Source organism: Meles meles, chromosome 8, assembly GCF_922984935.1.
Source record: "Meles meles chromosome 8, mMelMel3.1 paternal haplotype, whole genome shotgun sequence".
Taxonomy (NCBI): domain Eukaryota; kingdom Metazoa; phylum Chordata; class Mammalia; order Carnivora; family Mustelidae; genus Meles; species Meles meles.
Window position 1 is genome coordinate 4,623,070 of NC_060073.1, and position 19,515 is coordinate 4,642,584.

Here is a 19,515-nt window from a genome sequence, read left to right on the forward strand (position 1 = left end):
AACAGCTCGATTTATGGGTATAGAGCACTGAAGATCACACATTTTTTTCAGGCACACTCAGAACATTTGTGCAAACCAAAGTGACCATATCCTGGCCCATAAAGCAGTTCCAGGAAATCTCGAGGGATGAAATACTACAGCACATTCTCTCTAACCGCAGCACAATTCATCTAGAAACCAAAACGAAACAAAAAGTCGGAAAATCCCTATTTGCTGAGAAATGAAGAAACACACATTCACGTAACAAATGGATCCAAGCAATAATTCAGACAGGAATTGAGAAATACTTTGAATGAAAAAAATAATAAGAATACTATGTCCCGAAACTGTGGGGTACAGTGAAAGCCGCACAGAGTGGGCATTTTTAGTCTCATACACATATCTTGGGAAAAAAGGTGGAGCATTAATGGAATAAATATCCAACTCGGGAAGTTAGATGAGAACCCACGTGTTGGAGCGTTAATGGGAAGACACCGGTAGAGAGGGACAGGTGCATTAGACGGAAGGGGAACTGTTGGTTGGCGGTCCTGAGTTCTACAGAAAACGCTGGAGATCAGGTGAGGAGATCAGCTTCCACAGGAGAGAACTCCTCTTCCATCTTAATAGGAAGGGAGAAGGAAAGGGTGGCTGTGGGCCAGGCCTGCCCGTGTGCAGGCAGAGAGAGTGAGTATGGGGCTTTGAAGAGGGTGGAAGGAAGTAGAAGCAAAGGGCGTCCCAGGAAAGTGTGGGGTTTCTGGCAGCCCAGAGGCCCCTGCCAAGGCCGGGCACCACGGATCTTCTTCAGCACCCAGGTGTAGGCAGGAAAGAGGCAGACCGCTGGATGCATCCAGGGACATGGTGTTGCCATAAGGGTATGCTGAAGAACACAGAAGTTGAAGTTGTTGCATTAGAGTGACTTGCTTGTTGGATCGCAGAATCCCAGCTGGAGGACGGCAGGGCAAAGGGCGAGAAAGCAGAGAGGGGAACAAGCCACAGGTAGGGTGAGGCTCACGGGCAGGTACAGTGGGAGGAATGAGGTCGGATAGCTGGAAGGATGGCTCAAGAGCGGGGAGCCTCTGCACATGAATGAGGACAGGGTCCTGACATTGTGCTTCAAGTAAGAAATGGACCCAAGCAATAATTCACATAGGACTCTGAGTCAGAGCGCACAAACCATGGAGGCCCCCTTGATGATATCAAAGGAAGGATGGGGGATGACAGTGGCCTGATGCCATCAGAGGTGGGATGGGGAGGTTGGTGGAAGGCAGTGCCCAGGAGCGGTAGAGAGTGGCTCATCTTCCCTGATGCTGAGGAAGAGAAACACCTTCATGTGCATTTTTCAAGGCAGGGGGCCTTTTTAGGTAGCCTCTACGTCCAACACGGGGCTTGAACTCACGACCCTGACATCTAGAGCCACGTGCTCTACTGACTGAGCCAGCAGGCTGCCCAGACGTTAGGATTATTTTCTCAAGTTCCAAAAGAAAACAAAATGAGGATTTTTTGGGTTTGTTTGTTTTTGTTTTTTTTAAGGATTGTCTTAAACCTGGGCGGCTCAGTGGGTTAAGCCTCTTCCTTCGGCTCAGGTCATGGTCTCAGGGTCCTGGGATCAAGCCCCACATCGGGCTCTCTGCTCGGCAGGGAGCCTGCTTCCCCCTCTCCCTCTGCCTGCCTCTCTGCCTACTTGTGACCTCTGTCTCTCTCTCTCTCTGGCAAATAAATAAATAATCTGTTTAAAAAATTGCATTAAACCTGCGGATTAACTTGGGAATATTGACATCTTATGAGATTTCATTTTTCAGTCCAGAAACATGATGTACCTCTTCATTTATTCAAGTTTCTTTTTAAGTTCTCTGTATAAAGGAAATCAGAAAGCCTATGTAAGTCCTGAACGTTTCTACTAATGTATCCCTAGGTATTTTATAATTTTATTATCAGAGTCACTGATGTTAAAATTTTTTTAACGGCGCCTGGCTGGCTCAGTGGGTAAAGCAAATGACTCTTAATTTTGGGGTCGTGAGTTCAAGCCCCACCGTTGGGTGTGGAGCCTACTTTTAATTAATTAATTAATTTTAATTAATTTTAATTAATTAATTAAAATATTTTAGCTTGTTACTGTTGGTATACAAGAAACCTACTGACGTGTATTTATTTTGCATCCAGACACATGATTGACTTGTTCTTACAAATTTTTCTTTTGTTCTTACAACTTTTAATTGACTTTTTTTTTTTTTAAAGATTTTACTTATTTATCTGACAGAGATCACAAATAGGCAGAGAGAGAGGAAGGGAAGCAGGCTCCCCACTGAGCAGAGAGCCCGATGTGGGGCTCCATCCCAGGACCCCAAGATCATGACCCGAGCCGAAGGCAGAGGCTTAACCCACTGAGCCACCCAGGCGCCCCTTTTAATTGACTTTTAAGTTGACTCTTTTAGACATTAGAGGTAGTTAATTATATCTCATGTAAATAATGAAAGCTTGTCTTAAAAAAGAAAAAAACCTTATGGGGGAGCTGGGTGGCTCAGTAGGTTAAGTGTCTGTCTTTGGCTCAGGTCATGATCCCAGGGTCTGGGATCAAGCCCCACATCAGGCTCCCTGCTCAGTGGGAAAACTACGTCTCCCTCTCCCACTCACCCTGCCTGTGTTCCCTCTCTCGCTGTCTCTCTCTTTCTCTGTCAAATAAATACATAAAATCTTTAAAAAAATTTTTTTGAAGTGACACTTTTTTTTTTTTTTTAAGATTATGGGTATTTGAGAGAAAGAGCACACAAGCAGGGGGGAAGGGCAGAGGGAGAGAGAGAAGCAGGCTCCCCACTGAGCAGGGAGTCCAAGCAGGGCTCATTCCCAGGACCCTAATATCATGACCTGAGCTGAAGGCAGATGTTTCACCAACCGAGCTACCCAGGCACCCATGAAGTGACACTCTTTTTATCCCTAGGGTAACTGTTTAAAAAACAAACTTATTGGGGTAATTTATATGCAACAAAATGCATCCATTGTAAGTGTTTAGTTCTCCTTATACACACACACACGTTCATGTAACTATCCTTTAATATTCGCCTTTCTTTACAGCAGAGAGCATTTGTTTTTCAGTTAAATGTATTGAGGCATAGTTTACATTCAGTAAAATTCACATTTTCATGACTTGTAAGAAATGTATTCAGTCCCGCCACTGTCACCACAATCAAGACACAGAATACCGCCGTCATCCCCCCAAATTCTCTTAGGCTCCTTCCTGGTCAATCTAGGGTTGCCAGATTTAGCAAATCTAGCTGGCAGCCTATGCTTTATTTGGCAAGTCAAAGCCAATTCCTGTCCCCCCTCCCATCCCCTGGTGACTACCGATTCCTGTCTCTATACTTGTATTTTCAAGAATGTCATATACGTGGAATCACTGTATGTAGATGTTGGTTTGTAACTTCTTTGGGAGCTTCCCATGTATAATCTGAAATTGGCCCCAAAATACAGAGGGGAGGAAGAGACCAAAGAAAGAGAAAGGCCACTCTGGGTTGGTAGGTGGCAGTTTTAATAAGTGAAGGGAACTTACGTATGAGGCTTGTCTGGAGTGGTCACAATGTGAGTGAATCCTTAGAACAGCTGTCGAATCTTGGAAGTTGAGAGAGAGAGAGACCTTAACCAGGTTCAGGACCATACAACGTGCAGGTGTTCTCAACATCACGTCACTATCTCAAGCCTATATCCTTGCAGCAGCCTCTGGGAGAGGGAAAGGCAAGCAGAACCCACATTCCAAGGACAGGGGAGAAGCTGAGTAGCCTCTGAGTGCCCGGCTCCAGCTCACAGTTCAGCCGGAGGTCACGTCCTCTCAATGACCTTCCTCAACAATAGTTTCTTTTGTCTGGTTGGTTTCTCTTAGCATAATGCTTTTGAGATTCTTCAGTGTTGGTGACTGCTATCAGTAATTCTGCTTTCTACGGCTGAGTAGTAGTCCATTATATAGATGTACTGAAATGTTACATCCTCTCGCCCACTGATTGTCATTTGAGTGTTTCCAGCTTTTGGCAATGGAATAAAGCTGCTGTAGACATTTTCATGCAGGTGTTTGTGGGTGCATATGTTTTCACTTCCTTTGGGTAATTAGCTAGGAGATTGCCAAACTTAATATATTTTTAAAAGATTTTATTTATTTATTTGACACAGAGAGAGAGAGATTACAAGAAGGCAGAGAGGCAGGCAGAGAGAGAGGGAGAAGCAAGCTCCCGGCCGAGCAGAGAGCCCCATGTGGGGCTTGATCCCAGGACCCTGAGATCATGACCTGAGTTGAAGGCAGAGGCTTAACCCACTGAGCCACACAGATGCCCCCAAACTTTATATTTCTTAACACTATAAGTGACAGGTCAGAAACAGCAGCCCAATAATGCAAACATAATTATATTTCTATCGTCATCATTATCGATCTTTTCCCTACAAATTCTCATAATTTTTATGTCCTTAATTTTCTGTTTATGGAGTAAAAAGGAAGCTTCTGTTGTTAATAATGACAATGAAGGGCTGAGCACGAAGGGAAATTTTTGCCCACGTTTTTTCTCCTAGGAATGAGGGTTCAGAATGAGGGTTCACTAAGTCGGTCTTCATGGAGAACTGGCGGAACAGAACTACCATGAATAATGATAAAACTGAGGCACAGTTTGATGATAAAACTCGCTCACTATCACTCAGCTAAAAAGTGGAGCTGGAACTTGAAGCCAGGCAGGGTTACTCCAGAGCATGGAGTATATTCAAATAATAACCTAATTCTGAGTTTATTATTAGCTCTTTTGCATAGAAAGCACCTGAGATAATCTGTACCCAGAGACAAAAGCCTTCACTTCACGTAATCCACTGCCATCAACAGCAGCGCAGAGCCCTGCTCTACTCTTCATAACGCTCTGCAGAAGCAGCTACGCAGTTCCCAGAGCTATGCTCGATGCAAAGTTCCAGGTAACCCCCAATCCACTGGAAAGGTGCAAGAGTCCTCTACAAGAGAATGAATTTCCCTGTACTCTGGACCACCGTGGCGACAGTACCACTGTCCTCTGAAAACCATTTTCTAGTAACCCCTTAGGCTGGGGGCTTGCAAATATTTTCTGTAAAGGACCAGACAGTAAGCATTTCAGGTGTCGTGAGTCACACAGTTTTTACTGCAATTATTCAACCCTGTCCTTGCAGTGCCAAAGCCTAGACAATGTATAAAAGGTGTAACCGTGTCCCAATAAAACTTTACTTACAAGAGCAGACAGAGGGCCAACAGACCGTTCCCTAGACTAGGAGGTCTTAGGAGGCGCGTGTCTTTATCTTTTTAATTTCGGCCTCAAGCAGTAAAAACTGTCTTGATTTTCCGGAAGAGGAAAACAGCCACAGAAGGTGATTTTTGAGGAAGTCAGGCACAGAACTACAACTGGCCACTGGGTATATTTTCTGCCCAGATGCTGCCCTTGTTGGATCGGAGCGAGTTGGGGAAATCAGAGCAAACCCAAAGCAAAAGGATCTTGTCTTCGCAAACCCTCCCAGCCGGCCTGGGTCCCGGCAGACTCGCGTGCGCAGTGTGGTTCTACACAACTTGAAACGAGGAGGTCCAACGGGGGATGGCAGCTCTCAACTGCCTTTCAGGCGCTCCCAGAGCTCAGAGCAGGGAGGTGACCTCCTCTTCGCACACCGTCTGGCTTCGTTTCTCAGCCCGGGGCCCCAGGACAGGCTACACGGCGAAAAGGAATAAGCCTTTGGATTATTCCCAGGAGACCATCCTCCGCAGACAGGCTTCCTTCGGACTTGGGGTCCCGAGGGAGCTTTACACAGAGCGGGGTTCGGTCACACGACTAGTCATTCGCAAAGCCTACTTCCAGGTCAAGTCCCGCACACGTTCCCTTGCGCTCCACGCGGCCCCGTTGTCACCCAGCGCCTCCCAGTTACTGGACACTGAGTCTCCGCTTCTGCCCCTGTGCAAGAGGCACAAAGCCCCTACAGAGCGGTCGCACTGAACCTGCAGGGCAGACACGGAACCCCGCGCGGGGCCACCACCCCCACGATTCCTTACCGACTGGACCCCCTAGGGGCTGGGCCCAGTGGGAGGGAGGAGGGCGGCACTGTGGGCCACCCCCAGGGCTCGGGCCCCTGCGCGCTGTCGGGGTACGTCCGAGCTGCCACAGGCTGCGGCGGACACCGAGCACCACCACTTCCGCGCCCGCCCGTCCGAAACGGCAGTTCCGGGCCGCTTCCGGCCACGAGCTCGACGGCGTCCGAGCCGCCCCGCGGAGGGCGGAGCCTGAGGACGGCCACGCCCCTCGCTTCCGGCTCCCTTTCGGCGACTCCTGGCACCGCGGGCCCCTCCCTGCTCCGGGCGGAGCTGCCCCGCCCACTAGGGGCCTGCCTCCAGTGACGTCAGTTCCGGGGCGGTCCGGGCGGGGCCCGAGCTGGGGCGGCTGCCTTGAGCAGTCTTGGCTCCGGTGCTGTGCTCCGCTGCCGGCCACGTCTCCACGCCGGGCCGCGGGTACTTCCCCGCCGTCCGACGGCCGCCCGGCCGCCGCAGGCCTGCCGCGCCCGGGTAAGGGGCCCGCGCCGCCGTCCGGGGAGCTGTTGTCACGGCTCCCTGAACCGGCTTGCGAGCGAAGGAGGGAGGTGGGGGCAGGAGGAGGCTTGAATGGGGGCACAAGAGGCAGAGGGCGACCTGGCAAAGATCCGTGGGGGCACAGGTGCAAGACGAGGAGGCCAGGAGGGAGGAAGGAACGGAGGGAGTCAGGTGGGGCACCGATGGGGGACCCAGAGGCCGAGGCCGGAGGGAGGAGGAGGGCTGCAGGGGGTATCCCAAACCGGGGGAGAGGCCCGGCTCCTTGGAGTTTGGGAGCGGAGGGTGGGACAGTCGGGACACTCCCAAATGCGCGCGGAACTGAAAGGTTTTCCCGGGGCAAGGCTGGGCCCCAGAGTGCTGCCCTCCAAGAAGGAATTGGCTTTTTAGGTGACCCAGGCCTTCCCCAGGCTCTCCACCTGGGAGGGGTTGTGCCTTTCCATTCGCCTGCCTCCCTCCCCCGTGGGAGCCCGGTGGCTGCTTACTGTGTGCAGCTCACGATCGATCGGGCTGAGAGGCGGAATCAGCATCTACATGGTTTGCCATAAGACATAAACATCATGCTTAGAAATCTGCCTATCCCAACATGCAGTTATTTTTACCGCCTGGAGGAAGCATCTTTAAAAATTTCCCCGAAATCGGTGAGGAAAGTATCTAAAATACGAATTTTCCACCTATCGGCAGGACTTGCTTCATGGACAAGGGAACGCCAGATTTGCCCACAGTGCCAGCAAAAACTAGCCTTTGATGAGCATTTAGCCGTGATACCAAAAGGTGCAGAAACTTACAGAACTTAAATTTACAGAAGCAAGCAGGGTAATTAGGATGATATCCACTTCAGTTCCCATCTGCCACGAAGACACATCCTTTAGACCACAGGGCAATGTCTATTTATGCAAAACCACACACCTGTGTTCCTTGGGTCCTGCTGCCAAAGTTCAGCCAGGTGACATGCTGGGATTAGGTATCTAGGGTTTGCCCTGTGTTTGTTTTCTGCACTTCCTGCTCCTTGCTGTACAAACCTTGTCCAGCTTGGAGTAGGGGCCCAGGCCATGCTGCTGCTGATTTAGATCTTACTGGACTGATGGAATGTGGGGGTGACACCTATAATCCCTTACCAAGCCTAAGGGTTACGTGTATAAGATCCAGGGAACCAGTCTAGGCCAGGAGAAGGAAGCCAGCCATTCGGAGTCTGCAGCCATGTAATCAGCACATAGCATTCGGCATGTAACAGGTTCCTAAAAGAGTTTTTGTAAAAATCAAGCCAAGGGGCAACTGGGTGGCTCAGTTGGTTGAGCTTTCCGCTTGAGTAGTGATCTCAGGGTCCTGGGATCAAGCCCCATGTTGGGCTCCCTGCTCAGTGGGAAGCCTGCTTCTCCATCTGTCTCTGCAGCTCTCCCTGCTCATGCACGCGTGCGCTCTCTCTCTCTCTCAAATAAATAAAGAAAATCTTAAAAAAAAAAAAAAATCAAGCCAAGGTTGGGAACATAATAATTCAGAGACAAGGGGTATTGGAAGGTATCACGAGATCATGGACCAGAAAAGGATCAGGAAGTTGACACCTAGGGCCACAGTCCAGGGGTGCCTTTCTGATGGAGGGTCACCTGGCTCAGGGGGTGCTCCGTCCCAGCGGAACTTGTGGGGGAGCTGACCGCTGAAAAAGAGGGGATCCCTGCAGCAGCCTAACCCCTGTCTCTCCACCTGCGGGTCTTCCATTTAATAATGACTTCTTTCTTTCTTGTTGATTCCCTTCTTGTGCCGGGGGTCTCTTTTCTTTCCATCTATTATAGTCTGAGGCCTCGAGCTACCTAGTCTCCCTGCACACTAATAACGAGAATGACTGGCCGGCCCCTCGCTGAAAGCTCGGGGAAGCCTTTGCAGGACAGAGTATCATTTCAAATCTTGCTCATGGCTTGTCCATTGCGAGTCAGCTTACAAAGATCAGCACACGTCCTCACACTTGAGTCTTGACATTTAGAATGTGCGTTTGGAAAGTGGAGGCGGAACCTTCCAGACAGATGAAGTCATGGCCCAACGAGGGCCTGTTCTGGACTCTCTGGGCGGCCAATTCCCATCTCTGTGGGAGGGACCACCAGCGCCAGGGGCTGGGAGTGCATAAGCGGCGACGGTGTCCAGTAGAAGTTTCCGGAGAAACTTGTGGAGTTTCTAAGACATGGTCTTAGAAACGGGCTCTGTCTGTGCACTCACACGTGTTTGTAACTGTGTGTGCAATTGCACATGTGCGTGTGTGTGTGTCTGTGTGTGCACCTGTGGGTGTTTGTACTAGAGAGTGAGCCCATGGGGGTCCTCACACGTCCCACCTCCTAAGGAGGTGAGGAGCTATTTCTTAATCTCCCAAGTTTCATTAAATAGTCGGCAGGGAGAGAATCATTTGTGCTGGTTACTGTCTTTGCATTGCCACTGTCCTCCTGGTTCCTCTGAAGTTGTGGCTGGTTCCTAGAAGAATAAAGTTCCTGATACGTAAATTATGGAGTTTCTCTAAATCATTAAAATCCACATGTGAAACTATATCTCGCAGGGTAACTCTGTGCCTTTCTGCCCCCGCAGCTCAAAATACCTGGAGAAAATCAGACATCGTTTTCCTTCATGGGTCGAAATGTTTTCCAAAATGCTTGTGCAAGAAAAAAAAAATATATATATATATTTGTGTGTGTGTGTATGTATGTGTGTGTATATATATATATATCTATATATCTATGGTGGAAAATGAAAGTCACCAGTAATTTCGTTCCCCAGGCATAACTATCATTAACGCTCTGGTGTAAATCTCTCCAGATCCCTTAACAAATGTCTATTTTTTTTTTTAAAGATTTTCTTTATTGGGATGCCTGGGTGGCTCAATTAGTTGAGCAGCTGCCTTCGGCTCAGGTCATGATCCCAGCATCCTGGGATCGAGTCCCGCATCGGGCTCCCTGCTCAGCAGGGAGCCTGCTTCTCCCTCTGCCAGTCTGTCGGCCTGTGCACTCTCTCTCTCTCTCTCTCTCTCTGACAAATAAATAAATAAAATCTTTTTAAAAATAAAATGAAATCTTAAAAAAAAAAAGATTTTCTTTATTTAATTGACAGCGAGAGGGACAACGAGAGAGGGAACACAAGCATGGGGAGTGGGAGAGGGAGAAGCAGGCTCTCTGCTGAGCAGGGAGCCCGACATGGGGCTCGATCCCAGGACCCCGGGATCGTGACCTGAACCAAAGGCAGACACTTAACTGACTAAGCCAGCCAGCGCCCCAACAAAAGTCTACTTAAATAAAAAGAGAATCCTGGTATATATACTGTTGTGTGACCTGCTTTTTTTCATCTATTGGTACATATGGCCCATGTCAATAAAGAGAAAGCTATATATTTTTTAAGACTTTATTTTGAAGCAATCTCTGCACCTGGTGCAGGGCTCGAACTCACAACCTGAGACCGAGAGCCACACGCTCCACTGACCAAGCCACCCGGCAGCCGGAAGTTGTATATTTTTTGAACAACTGCCATAGTATTTGATATGTGGTGGGGCCATATCTTCTGTAACCACTGCAGTTGTTTTGCTGTTATAAATAACGCCATGATGAACATCTTTTTAGACCTCCATATTTAGACATCCATCCACTTGCGTCCCTGGAGGAAATTCCAGCAGTAGAAAGCGCTCCATTGCGAAGTCTTGGCATTAAAAGTTCTTTTTTTGTGTGTTTGTTTGTTTTTAAGATTTTATTTATTTATTTGACAGAGAGAGATCACAAGCAGGCAGAGAGGCAGGCGGGGAGGGGGGAGCAGGCTCTCCCCTGAGAAGGGAGCCCGATGTGGGGCTCCATCCCAGGACCCCGAGATCATGACCTGAGCCGAAGGCAGAGGCTTTAACCCACCGAGCCACCCAGGCGTCCCAACATTGAAAGTTCGAACAGACATTGTCCGTTTCCCAGCACAATGGTCTATTTAAGGCTGTTCTGCCAGCGACTCCTTCCTCCCCGGGCTTTCCCCCCACTCTGCTTTACCTAAGAAGTATTTACTCTTTTTTGAACCATAGATGCGTCTGTTCCCAGAGCGGGGCATCTGCCCATGTCCCACGTGGGCCACAAAGCATGCCGTGGCCTGCAAGTGCTCCTCGAAGCTGCTCTCACCTCCTGCAAAGCCAGACCTCGCCCGCAAGCGCATGGTGCCAAGCCCGCCACGCTCCAGGGAGGACGAGGGCCCAGCGTGGGAGCTTGCCCTGAGCAGCTGCGTCTGGTGAGTGTCCACGGCCCTGCAGGCAGAGGGCCACCTGCTCACTATTGAGAGGGCCCCGCGAGGGCTTCACTGCAAAGTGGGGGAAAAGGACAAGACAGCAGAGGCCAGAGTGGCCTGTTCTGTGGCATTTCACGGACAGTGGTTTTCCCTTCCCAGGTAGACCAGGAGGGCGGGGCTAGGAGCAGGGACAGAGAGGAGGGGCTGGGAGCACGTGGTCCCCTGTGGCCCTCTGCTGTTCTGCTGACACAGACTCCCAAACTGCAGGAGGTTTCCTCTGGGCCTGGTGTTGAGATCTCGCAAGGCTTGCCCCTCACTGATGCTGGGGGTTGGAGGTGAGGAGCCATCTAGCAGCAGCCATTCCTGGAGGAGAGAGGCCAGAGTCTGTCCCCAGACCACCAGCAAGACAGTCCAGTCCGTGTCTGTTCCACATGAGGAGCTGAAAGAAAAGGAGGAAATCCACTTGGCACAGTGACTCAGTTCCTCTCTCCCTAAGCCCGGTTATCCGCTCTGGAGCTCTGGAGTTCCTTCCAGGGCTAGAGCAGGTTGGCAAACTATGGCCCATGGGCAGAGTCCCGCCTCCTGTCTGTTTTTGTAAATAAAGTTTTATTGGGACACAGCCACACCCATCGTTCACAAGTGTAGCTGAGACAGAGACGGCATGGCCCATAAAACCTAAAACATTTGCTGTCTAGCTCTTTACAGAAAAAGTTTGCTGACTCTGGCCTGGAGATTTGTAGCGAGGGGGGCAGCAGAAGGCACTGATGCCCGGGGTGCATGCAGGAAGCCCCGGTCACGTCATCGTCCCCACCCCCCGGCAGAGCCCAGATCCGTGCAGGGAGCACGTTGGGCCCGGCAGTGCTAGCGTTTTAAATCCATTCAGTAGACGTGAGTGGCCAAAGAAAGAGCCATTTAAATACATTTATTCACCGAGCACCAGCTGCGTTGCCTCAGTTCGTGGGGAGTGTGGGTTCTTTGTTCCCGAATCCTTTCAGTTTCAGTTCTTTGGCCTATGGCATTGGTCTGTGTCTTCTCTCCCCACCCTGCCCCCGCTTGTTTCTGTCAGAACAGAGAATGTCTTTTGCACTCTAGAAAACAGATGCGGGGGCGCCTGGGCGGCTCAGTCGGTTTGGCGTCTGCTTTCGGCTCGGGTCATGATCCCGGGGTCCTGGGATCTCTGCTCAGCAGAGAGAACTGCTTCTCCCTCTTCCTCCACCCCTCCCCCTGCTTGTCCTCTCTGGCTCTATCCCTCTGTCAAATAAATAAACAAAATCTAGAAGAAGAAAAAAAGAAGAAAAGAAAAGACGCAGAACTGGTAGCTTCTGGCTGAGTCCTCTAGACCTCTAAGCTCCCAGGAGCCCTTGCAGACAGTTTTGGATGGAAGGCGCAACTGGAAACTAGAATAAAGCTGGGGACTCTTGCAAAGGGCTGGGAAGCACCAAGGAATGCGCCAGCTTTCCGGAAGAGTTTGTGCTCGAGGGGCTTTCCTGCCGTGGGGCTACTTTCCCACCGTCCCCTCTGATCACAGGAGCCGGAAAGCCACTGGGTGGCCACTGTCTACACGTCCCTCTCTGCTATGCAGGGGCTGCTTGGCGGAGCTCTTAGCAGGGCCAGACGGGCTTGTTGGGGCACACTGGTGGCTAAGCCTGGTGCAGGGCTGGAAACTGCAGGAATTCCACGTGCCCCGTGGGGCTGGGCCCGTGGGGCCGAGGTAGCCGGGCCAGATTTTGAAGGCCACCTTGGCCGTGTTAATGAGTTTTGGGGTTATCCTGGGATTGTGTGGGGTCTAAGCCGTGGAGGCAGGATCACCCTTGTGGGTTCCAGGGATCTTTCTGGGAGCTGTGTGGTGGCATATGGATCAGGGCCAGGATGGGGTGCATGAAGGTGATTCATTCATGACTCAGTGCTTGTGGAAAGACGGTGAGCCTGGCCCAATCACCAGGGGCCGCCTAGGTACGGGGCCACGGAGGGTAGCGGGTAGCCTTCATGCCGGCTGAGCTGCCGATCAGGACGTTTTCACTTAGTGTGACTCGAGCGCTGCCTTGAATGATGTCCTGTGCAACGCACGAGCTTCCTGGTGAGGGCCACTGGGAAGACCAAAGGCCTTGAGTGTCTTCAGGCAGGTGCCCTCGGGAGCCCCTGGGTCATTGCCTGCCCTCCGCTCCCAGCAGGCCTGTTTTCAAATCAGGTGTTTAGTCATGGGACCAAGCATGACCGCTTGTGACTGCATCATTGTCTGGAGAGGGCCTGGGCCTTGCAGGCAGCCACGTGGGTCTCAGGACAGGATTAGGGGCCACCCAGGACCAGGAGGGCGTGAAGCGATGGGACTCTTGAGGCCAGTGGGCCCCTCTGCTCCCCCAGTGCACCCCTACAGTGAGGGACACCAGCCGACCAGCACACTGGAGGGCCCCAGGGTGAGGGTGGGGAGACCCCTGTGTGCTCGGGAAGCCAGGTCTGGCTGGGCCCAGTCCTCCTCTTGGTGAGGCTCAGCCGTTGTGGCATTTCTGGAAGTTTCCGCAAACAGCTAGTGACCAGGTCCTCGCTACTACCTCTGTCTCTTGCAGTGGCACCCCCTGGTCTAGTCCTTCAGCCTCCTGTGGACTTGTCCCCTTCTGCCTGTGTTGCTGCCCCTGACACCTCCTCGCTGGGCTCCTGTCACACCTGCCCCTCATCGGTCCCTCCTGCCCAAGCATCTTCCCGTGCTGGTGACACACCGGCCTCAGCACCCCCGCAAACGCCGGCTGCCCAGTGGTGGCCCGCCAGTCTCTGGTCTGATCCCAGGTCTCAGCACACTGTTCCCCAGCCTCGGGCCCCAGGGCCGTCACCTGCTGCGTCTCCCACCCACCTCCCCCACACCTTCCCCGCCGGGCGGATCCCATCCATCCTTCGGAACATGGCCCACCTGTCGCCTTCCCAGGAAGCCCTCCCTGGCCACGCCTCTCCACCCACCAGAATTCAGTGCCTCCTCTAGGCCGCACAGCACCCTGTCTGCCCCACTCACCTCTGGGGCCTCCACACAGAGGACCAGCTTCCGACTGACATGTCAAGGCCTTCCCGTGCACCATCCCCTGCCTGCTCCAGGCACTGAGTCACGCCTCTCCTCTATGCTTGCAGAAGCTTGCAGTGACCTCTTTTCTGTGTTTCCTACTGGATGGCCTGCTGCCTAGAGGACAGAGTTGTGTGGCTTTCGTCTTTTTGTTCTACATGCGCTGCCCGGCACAGAGCAGGCACTCGGGGAATATTGGATGGATGTTGGGTGGGTGGATGGATGGATGGATGGATGATGGATGGATGGATGGATGTTGGGTGGGTGGATTGCTGATGGTGGATGGATGTTGGGTGGGTGGATGGATGTTGGGTGGGTGGATGGATGGATGGATGGATGATGGATGGATGGATGTTGGGTGGATGGATGGATGGATGTTGGGTGGGTGGATGGATGTTGGGTGGATGGATGGATGGATGGATGATGGATGGATGGATGTTGGGTGGGTGGATGGATGGATGGATGGATGGATGTTGGGTGGGTGGATGGTGGATGGTGGATGGATGTTGGGTGGGTGGATGGATGTTGAGTGGGTGGATGGATGGATGGATGGATGATGGATGGATGGATGGATGGATGGATGTTGGGTGGGTGGATGGTGGATGGATGTTGGATGCGTGCACTGATGGAGAGCTGGGTGGATAATGGTTGGGTGAATGTATGACACATGGTGCACACGTAGATGAATGGGGGCTAGCTGGAGCTATCGTGGGGTGTACACAAATACCCGGGGCCTGATATGTGACCTTGGCCGATCTTGGTTATCGAAAGGCCTTGGCCTTGTGAGCATGGTCAGGTCTTGGCCCTTTCTCTCCTGCTCTTTCACACTAGGAACTCTGGGTGGGAAAGTGGGCGCTTAGAAAGGTTGAGATGCAGAATCAAAGTGGGTCGAGGAGTCCTCTAAACCCATCAAATGAAGGCGTGGGGCAGGTCACTAGATCGCCGTGGGTGAGAGGTATCACACTATTCTGGGTGCCAGGCCCTGGTCAAAATACTCAGCTCTCTTTGCAGCCTGGAACTTCTAGAAGCCTCCACAGCAGGCACCCCGCCATGCCCATGGCCCAGGTGAGGCTGTGCATTACTGACCAGACACCTTTCTTGACCAGATCCTTCAGCCAAGCAGCAGGGAGTCACCAGCAGCCTGAGGAGCGGCCAGCTGGGAGCCCCAGGGACCGTCCAGCCTGGCTCTGAGCTCACCCACAAGATGTGGACAGCCCTCTTGCTCGTTTGGATTTCCTCCTTGTCCTTATCCGAGAGCCAAGTGCCATCCCGGGATGCACGTAAGTGAGAAAACCCTGTGACTGCTGGTCAGGCCCACAGTCATCCCGAAGCACCCTGAGCCCGAGGGACGTGCGCAGGCCTAGTCCAGCGAGTCACGAGCCCTAGAGCCGCCAAGGGCCAGCTTGGGGAGAAAGCTCCTGGGGGACTGGGCCTCTGAGCTCTGAGTCCTGCCAGGGTCACTTGCTTGGCCCTGCACAATCTCTCCTATAAAACCGATCTTCACTGGGGAACTCGTCTGCTCCTACATCAGATATCTCAATGCACTCCTGCTCTGTGCCAGACACTGATCATCTCCGGGAATTCCTGCCACAGATCCTTCCAGAAAGCCAAGAATTGTTTTACGGTGTGACTGGGCAATGATGTATGTGGTTTCTAAAGCGCATGTGTGTGATGGGTTTTCTTAGTGGTGAGACACACCTCTCAGGTGAGACTTTCCCTCTGATTGATGTTTTGGGAATTGGACCCAAGAGTGAGGCTCTTGAGCCTTCCACGGGCTCGGGTTCCGAGGACGAGGGAGCTCTTGCGTCAAAGTGCCGAGTGGCCCTCTGCGGGGCAGCAGGCTCCGTGTGCTCACGGGGAGGATAGGAGGGAAACATGTTCCCAGTTCACCTCTTTCGTTCTCACTGGGCTGAGGCCAAAAGGCCACCCGGGCCAGACTGACAGGCCACAAACTAAGACACTCTGAGCCATCTCCCTGCACAGGATGGAAAGTGACGGTATCTTTTTCTCCCTTTTCTGACTTTAAGGGCACTTAGTCCTCAACCAGACAGATAATTCGGTCAAGAAAAGTGTATCTGTGATGACAGTTACCGGAGTCCTTAATGGAATATCCGAAATAGTGACCGCAGTGACACCTTCTCCTGTCCCGTTGGCCACAGGGACCCCGGTGGCCAACGCCAGCTCTCCTGCAGTCACAGCAGGGAGAACACTCAGGACAGACGCGGGGACGGAAGGTTCCCTTGAACAAGGAGCCTCCGGGGCACCCCAGCCCCCTGCCCCGGCGACATCACAACAGACCCCATCCTCCACCGCCGTCCGTGTCCCCCACACGCAGGTGCCAAGTGGCAGCCCACTGCCAGGGACAGCAGCTCTGACGACACCGGCCACCAGCGCTCGGCCTGCCACTGGGACTCTCATGACTGCCCACGCCCCGATGGGCACACACAGCCCTTCCCAGCGTACCCCCGGCAACTCCACAGCCAGTCCCACGGCCACCTCGGGTCCCCAAGTGCTTAACGTGTCCACACAAGCCCCCGCCGTCCAGGCATCGACAGCCTGGCCCGCGGCCAGCACGGCAAGTGGGCCCACACCCACCCTCTCCAGCACAGCCCAAGAGCCCACCCGCCCATCGGTGACTCCTGCGGCCACCACGGCAGCGACCGCCACCACGGCCCATGCCCAGGAGCCGGCCACCAGCACAACGCCAGCACCCGTGCCCCCCGCCAGCCCGACCTCCAAGGGGGAGGCCACGTCCCCCACGACCCAGCCGAGCCCTGCTCCATCAACGCACGGGGCCGCGGGGCCAGGCACAGCCCAGACACCCGAGCAAGTGCCGCCTGAAACCCCTCCTGGCACGACGTCCTCCGCCCCGACGCCCGGGGCTCCCGGGAGCACGAAGGTGTCGGCCACAGACTTGTGCCCGCTCAGCACCCAAGGCCAGTACGTGGTGGTCACCACCAGGCCCCTCAGCCCGTCTCTGGTGAACAAGGGTTTCCTGCTGGCGGCGCTCTTCCTCGGGGTGGCCCTCTTCATCGTCGTCGTGGTTCTGCTCGCCCTGCAGGCCTACGAGAGCTACAGGAAGAAGGAGTACACGCAGGTGGACTATCTCATCAACGGGATGTACGCGGACTCGGAAATGTGAGCGGACGGGGCCGCCCAGCCCGCCCCTCCTGCCGTGTTGCCTCTGAGACCAAACCAAGTGCTTCCAGATCCTTTTGGTGCAATTAGGAGGTAGGCCGGACGTCTCCACACATTTCCTCGCTGTCGGATTAAGTCCACGATCACTTGAGAGCGGCTGCTTTTTCGTATTTATTTTTGTAAACAATCATGTCCATGCAACGGGCAGCGATCGCACCGTGGGCGGGGCTGGCGGCCCCCCCACCCCCCGTGTGGATCCTGACCTGAATTAAAGCAATGACCACCTTCCATTCAGACCCGTGTCCCCCCGTTTGTGTAGGCCGTGTCCCGTCTGCCATCGCGTCCGGGGGGCCTTCCTGGGACGTGTGTGATGGGGTTCATGTTCATCAGCACTTACGGTAACGCCGGGGTCTGGGGTCTGCTGTGTCTGCACCCTTCCTGGGGCCTCACTGTTAATTCCGAACGTGCCTGTGCTCAGTGGGTGGGGGGAGGGGCACCCCAGGCCCTGGGTATCTCTGGCACCCGCTGGAGACAGGGCCTTCTCACAGATGTCCCTTTTCTGAACTGTTCGCTGGTGCAAGCTTGGAGCCGGATTTGGGCACAAGAGAGCTGAGTCCCACACGCTAACCCAGTGAGCTGCCCATTATGGCCGGCTCAGCCTGGACCTGCTTGGACTGAATTCTCAGTGAACCCACCTCGTGGAAACCCGGTCAGCCGGTGTGGTGGGACCGTCCCTACTAGCACCTTGCCCCGCGTCACCCCAGAAGGCAGGGGAGCCCCAGGCCTGAGTGCACCCAGGGCCCTCTCTCCCGACGTCCCTGGGTTCCCAGGTTCCAGCCCTCAGAGCTGACACAGAGTGCCTGTCCCGTGCCAGCTGCTGTCCTCGTGCTTAACGCACTAACCTAACCTCCTTGACCCCAGCACAGAAGCACTTGGTCCCCATCCTAAAGGTGGGGGCACCGAGGCACAGGAGGGGGAGACGCACGTACCCACTGAGGGCCAGAATCGGGGTTAAACCCCTTCTGGAGTCCTGCCTCTTTGCCGACTAACCTGCCCAGGTGGGGTGTGGCCTTGGCTCCGCTTACCTGCCTGAGGCTGGAGAGCTGATGGGCAGCCGGTAAAGCTGCGTTCCCAGACCAAGGGTGACTTGGAGCGAGTGTGGCATGTTCTGGAACTCCGCTTCTTCATCTGTGGAATGGGGAGACCTAGAATCACCTAGAAATCCCGGAAGAGCCGAGGACGGAGAAACAGAGCGGGGAGCAGGGCATCAGAACCTCCCCATAGCTTGAAAGTGCCTGTTCCAGCTCCTGGCCTGGGCGGCCGCCAGCCTGAACCACTGTCCCCCGACAGCAGCTTTGCACGGCAGCGTGAGGAACGGGGCTTCGGAGGGTGCCCTTTCTTCCACCAGCTGCCACCTGGCAGCCCGGGCTGGGACCTACCTGCCTACAAAGGTGGGTTTCACGCCCTGGCTGATTGAGTCTCACACGGGACCCAGAGCTTGGAGGCTGTCCCCACAAACTGGGTGCTTTGTTCCCTTCCGGGCAGGTAGGATGAGGGGCAACCCATGGGGATGACTTTCGTCTTCAGCTTGCGACCGGGGGCCTCTGCCCGACACCCTACTCACAAGGATTGGAGACTTGGGATGTCAGGGCCTGCCTGTCTCCCCTGCCCCAGCCTGGGACTTCCTGCCCTTTCATCCCCTGAGCACTGGTCGCAGTGTCCATCCCTCCCTCCTTGGGGGCTCATGTTCCCAATCATCTAGTCGTCGTGGCTCCCCGTGCGGGCCACAGGTGCCTCAACTCATGGCGTCCAAGGCCAAGCTCAGCACTGGCCCCTGGAATGTGTTGGGCCTTTGGAATTTTTTTTTAGAGATTTTGAAGTAATCTCCGCATCCAGCATGGGACTCAAACTCACAACCCTGAGACCAGGGGTCGCCTGCTCCCCCACGGAGCCGGCTGGGCACCCCTTCCCCGTGTTCTTAGGAACAGGCCCCTGCCGCAGCTGCTGGGGCTGCCTGGGGCCCCGCCGCCAATGGCCAGCCCCAACCCAGCCATCCTCCCCCTGGAAGCCAGGGGCCCTTCAAAACACAGACATGAGCGCACCATTCCCTGCTAATCCTTCCTCCTAAGAGAAGGGCCAAGCTGCTCTGCCTGGCATTCCAGACCGAGACAAACCCCATTCATTAGTGGGTCCTGGCCAAGCAGAGCGCAAGGGAAAGAGCCAGGCTCTAGAGAGATCTCAGGTGCTGGAGACTGGGGATGTCCAAATCTAGGGGGGCCACAGGTTTGAGCCCCCAACGACTCCCCTGCCTTGGAGGCCCCGAGACTGCGGTGAGCAGGCAGCCATTCCTGGCCTGCTCGGAAGACCTGTCCAGCGTGAGCTTGTCGGATACGTGCAGAGCGGTGTGCTAAACAGTCAGGGATTCAGAGAGGAATCCACCCGCCTAACCCACAGGAGCTCACATGGGCCGGTGGGATGTGAGGAAGGAGGCAAGAGGTGGTGTGTACACAGAGGAGGCACCTGACCCTCCTGGGAAGGTCAGGGAAGGCTGCCTGGCGGAGGGGGCTCA

General features: G+C 54.0%; 1 protein-coding gene and 1 long non-coding RNA gene across 2 annotated transcripts; one reads left to right on the forward strand and one right to left on the reverse strand.

Moving 5' to 3' along the window:
* Nucleotides 1–5,093: 5,093 nt before the first annotated feature.
* On the reverse strand, nucleotides 5,094–6,146 carry LOC123949645. The gene is made up of 2 exons (XR_006820060.1): nucleotides 6,008–6,146; nucleotides 5,094–5,668 (listed from the first exon to the last, which is right to left on the reverse strand). It is a non-coding gene; the product is annotated as an uncharacterized LOC123949645 (long non-coding RNA).
* A 217-nt stretch (nucleotides 6,147–6,363) lies between these two features.
* On the forward strand, nucleotides 6,364–17,240 carry C8H11orf24 (chromosome 8 C11orf24 homolog). Its single transcript, XM_046017202.1, has 4 exons — nucleotides 6,364–6,514; nucleotides 10,566–10,765; nucleotides 14,915–15,088; nucleotides 15,836–17,240. The coding sequence occupies exons 3-4, from the start codon at nucleotides 15,013–15,015 to the stop codon at nucleotides 16,948–16,950; spliced, it is 1,191 nt and encodes a 396-aa protein (XP_045873158.1). The 5' UTR covers nucleotides 6,364–6,514; nucleotides 10,566–10,765; nucleotides 14,915–15,012; the 3' UTR covers nucleotides 16,951–17,240.
* Nucleotides 17,241–19,515: the final 2,275 nt, after the last annotated feature.

What these genes read in the sequence shown, in the direction of transcription:
- C8H11orf24 (XM_046017202.1), top strand. Translation starts at nt 15,013, where the DNA reads ATGTGGACAGCCCTCTTGCTCGTTTGGATTTCCTCCTTGTCCTTATCC. An exon ending in AGTGCCATCCCGGGATGCAC is followed by an intron (nt 15,089 to 15,835) that starts GTAAGTGAGAAA and finishes TCTGACTTTAAG; the next exon opens with GGCACTTAGTCCTCAACCAG.